The 4,194-nt window shown below is 34.7% G+C and overlaps 1 protein-coding gene across 3 annotated transcripts in view; it reads right to left on the reverse strand.

Moving 5' to 3' along the window:
• Nucleotides 1–4,194, reverse strand: part of Tex15 (testis expressed 15, meiosis and synapsis associated) — a 71,567-nt gene that overhangs the window by 23,404 nt on the left and 43,969 nt on the right. For 2 of the 3 annotated variants that reach the window (XM_023717621.1, XM_023717622.1), the window contains exon 5: nucleotides 3,265–3,411. In XM_023717621.1, coding sequence (XP_023573389.1) covers nucleotides 3,265–3,411 — 147 coding nt within the window. Of the gene's footprint in view, nucleotides 1–3,264; nucleotides 3,412–4,194 lie in introns of those variants that run through there. The other variant, XM_004633348.2, reaches the window with a different exon arrangement.

Genomic DNA, 4,194 nt, shown 5'->3' on the forward strand with positions numbered 1-4,194 from the left:
AACAAAAAAAGGGGATACAGATGAATGTCCATTTTGTATCTGTGTATTCAAAGTGGTTAGGATAGATATATAGTTACATTTTGTTAATGAATGGAATGATTTGTTCTAGTGGTGTTTGTAAATAGGATATCAAGTCCGCATCTTGTACAGCAATTAACCACTAAGAAGAATGTATGCAGTGTGTTAGTTATTGAAACTGTCCTAGTGATCTGATTTGAAACTGTCTCATTGCTATTTATCAATAAAATTATGAAAAAAATAAATATTACAGGTATGTGAATTCAGCAAAATATTCCAAAACAGTCCAGTAGTCCATAATAGTAGTGGGTTTTCCATAAGACTGGCAATGTCAGAAGTTGTTGACTTGAGCCTTTTACATCTCAGCATATTAATATGGCTTTACTTTTTATACTTTGTTTTTATACTTTTCTCCTGGATGGTGAAGACCAAGATAAAGCAAGACCCATATAACAAGAATTGTAACCTTTGTATCTGATGAGGTCAGTCAAGTCCCTTCAGGATTTAGCCCGTAAGCCTGTAATGCATTTTGTAGATCCTTTGTCAGTGTCAGCCTTGTGGATGTGTCACAGCCATTGCTTGACCAATTTGCTCTCTCTGAAAGCCTGAGAGAATGTTTTCTCTCCATGTGACTCTCTTTAGGCACATACTACATCATCAATCACTTTCTTCTTTGGCCCCATAATCTTCTTGATCAGAAAGTTTGGGACACAACTGAGTTACATGATGTTATAGTACAGGTTCTCATAGATCCTGAGTCTTAGTTGACCTTGGAAGGCTAGGGCCAAAATGTTGGCTGTCCTTGCGGCCCTCCTTTTTCTCTAGTTTTTGGTCTGCAAACTTAGGTTGTTAACCATCCAGAAGAGAAGCTTATTATTACCATACAATCGAGGATGTTGAGCTTAAACTCACTATCTGTCTCAGTATCAAACATCTTAGGCATAATATGGAACAGGTATTTTTCATCAAGTATTGATTTTTTTTTTTTTTTTTTTTTTTGGTGGAACCGGGGATGGAACTCAGGCCCTTGTGCTTGCTAGGCAAGCGCTTGTTCTACTAAGCCATCTCCTCAGCCCAAAGTTTTGATATGCTGAACTTTAAGTCCCTACAGAATATGAAGAAAAACGTTTAAAAAATTAAAATATATCTAAAACACCACCCCCTTCCTTTTTAAACAAATATCTACCCAAGAGACAGCACGGCAGCAACCGGCATGTCATCACAAGCAGCATGTATTCAGAAGACCAGAATGACTGGCACTCCAAGCATGACCCTACTATTACACACTGCCATCTTCAGTGCAGTTGCTTAGTTCACAGATATCAGCATATATACTTAGTCAGGGTGAGAATCCTACCAATTAACTGCTAGCTTCAAAAACCCTCTTAAGATTCTCAGTATCATTGCCTTACCCATCTTGTATATATAAATGTATGGCTTTGCTCCTGTCATGTTTCCTAGCTTTTTTCCTTGCTCTCTCTTCATTGTCTAATCCTCAAGTTCTCGCTTTTCTTTTAATTGTGTTATACCTTTCTATTTGTATTTCTTCTTTTGTGTTCTTATACTAGGGAGATTATATGATATTTACACATGTGGGTCTGGTTTATTTCACTTATGAGTATATCTTCAAGTGGCATCCCCTTAAATATAAAGGCTTCAAGCTTATCATTTTTTATAGCTGAGCAATACTCCATTGTATAAAAACACAACATCTTTTTCATCCATTCCTTAGGTGACAGACATCTTGGTTATTTACAGGATTTAGCTATCACAAATTGTGCTGCTATAAACATAGGCACACATATATCACTATGATATGATGTTTTCAGATCCTACAGGAAAATTCCCAGTAGGGGAATAGCTGGTTTGAATGGGATTTCCAGTCCTAGTTTTTTAAGGAGTCTCCACACTGATTTCTATAATGGTTGCATGAGTCTACATTCCCACCAGCAGTGGAGAAGGGTTCCTTTTTCCCCACAGCCTCTCCAACATTTGTTGTTGGTTGATTTCTTTATGACAGCCATTCTTTCTGGGGTGAGATAATATGTCAGTGTTGTTTTAATTTGCATTTCACGGATGGCTAGTGATGTGGAGCAGTTTTTCATTTATTTATTTGCTTCTGTAATTTTGTCCTCTGAGAAGTGTGTGTTCATCTTGGATGCCCATTTCTGGACTTGGTCTTTAAATTTTGGGGCCCTAATGTTTTTTAGTTCTTTATAAATTCTAGAGAGCAGACCTTTGTCTGAGTGCTTATTTGTCAAGATTTTTTCTAAATTTGTGGGTTGTCTTTTCAGTTTTTTTGTAATTTCTTTTGATGTGCAAAAACTTCTCAGTAAGAGGAGGTCCCAGTTGTTAATTCTTTCAAGTGTTACCTGTGCGATTTGATTTTTGCTCATAAACTCTTTGCTTATCCCTATGTCTTCAAGAGTTCCTCCTATTTTCTCTTTCAGGAGATTTAGTTTCTGTTTTAATGTTTAGATCTTTAATCCATTTTGCCTTTAGTTTAGTGCATGGTGATAGATGTGGGTCAAGTTTTTGTTTTTATACCCATTTTTTAAGGAGAAACATTTGGAATTTATTGTCAGCAATTTTGAAATAGAAATTACTATTAGACATGGTCATCTTGCTACGAAGCCTTATATTATTTTTTTATTATTTTTTTCTTATCTCACAAGTTTATTATAAAAACACTGTAGTGTTCTTGTGTAGTAATATCATCTTATAGGAAATAGGAAAGCCTTTCTGTACAGAACAACTCACAGGTTCTGACAATAACAAAGAACAATGGGGGAAGATTTGAGAAGGGAATAAAATGAGTGCAGACAAATTATACAACTAAACAGTATCCCTAAAAATAAACAATTTCAGAACTTGCAAGTAGAGGAGAGGTGTGGTACTTATTTTTAAAAATGTTCATTAAGCGCTAAGTATTATTTGCTGCTATCCTTAACTACAGTCATGATGAGTAAAGTTATAGCTAAATGGAAGTTAAATTCTATTCATGAGGTGTTGATGTTTACATCTTATTATCTGCTGTCTCTCAGAGAAAGCAAAAAGTGACTACAGAAGCACTATGCCAGAACTTCTTTTTTTTCTAATAATGCTGTGAAGTCTGATTTTAAAAGAGAAGTTGGTACGAGTTCCAAGTTAGGAATTAATCTATGGAACATCTAAGTAAAAGTAGCCATTATATGAAGCAGCATATGAAGTGAATTTTAAGTCAACTGAAACATCATGTTAACATACCAATGAATTATAGGCTTGTAGTTCAATGGTATCTTTCAGAGAAGGTATACTTCTTGACATGTGGCAATCAAAGTTAGGAGCAGGATCCAAAGAAACTTTGTTTATATCCACAGAAGGGTGAATTTTCTTTACTTTCCCAAAGAGAACCTATGGGGAAAAAACATATCGAAATACGTGAATCAATAATCTAAAACCTTGTTCAATGAGATGTCACTACAAATAGGAAAAATAATCTCAGTCCCAGATAAATGGGATGATTTAACATGTCAATTTTATCAATTCTCCCCGAAATTAAACTGTGGTTAGAGGAGTTCCAGTAACATTTTCAGAAAAATCTATACTTGGAAATGAGTTTTAATCTAAAAACTTAAAAGCCTATACAAAAAAGAGTATCCAAAAATTATTTTAAAATTTGGGTCAGAAAGAAAGAATGATGGTACCCAACATATCATTTGCAGTTCTAGGTAGAAAAACATTTTAACACAAGAAAGGGCCAAAGAAAAAAGAAACATTAGAAAATTAAACACCCAAAAGTTCACTTACACATTAAAAATATAGCATTTTATTAAAGCTGTCATTTTACTGAAGTGAAGTCAGAAGAGATTAAATGGTAGGGAGCAATGGAAAAATTAAATTTGTTTGTTAATCTATAAAGCAAAGTGAATATAAAATAAGTTAAATATTTAAGTATTAAGAAATAGAAGCAAATATTTATCAAAATCAGAGTATGAAATCTTTTCTAAGAAATAATGTCAACAAAGACTGGCATTATTTTGAACTGGCTCAATAGCAGAGCTCTTGCCTATCATGTGTCAGGCACTGGGTTCCAACCATAGAACCACACAGAAAAAAGAATTTATGGGGCCGGGGAGATGGCTCAGTACAATAAGCACTTCCCTGGCAAACTCAGGTTCAATCCCCAGTTCTGCA

The sequence above is a fragment of the Octodon degus genome, unplaced genomic scaffold, assembly GCF_000260255.1.
Source record: "Octodon degus isolate 3935 unplaced genomic scaffold, OctDeg1.0 scaffold00053, whole genome shotgun sequence".
Classification (NCBI taxonomy): Eukaryota; Metazoa; Chordata; class Mammalia; order Rodentia; family Octodontidae; genus Octodon; species Octodon degus.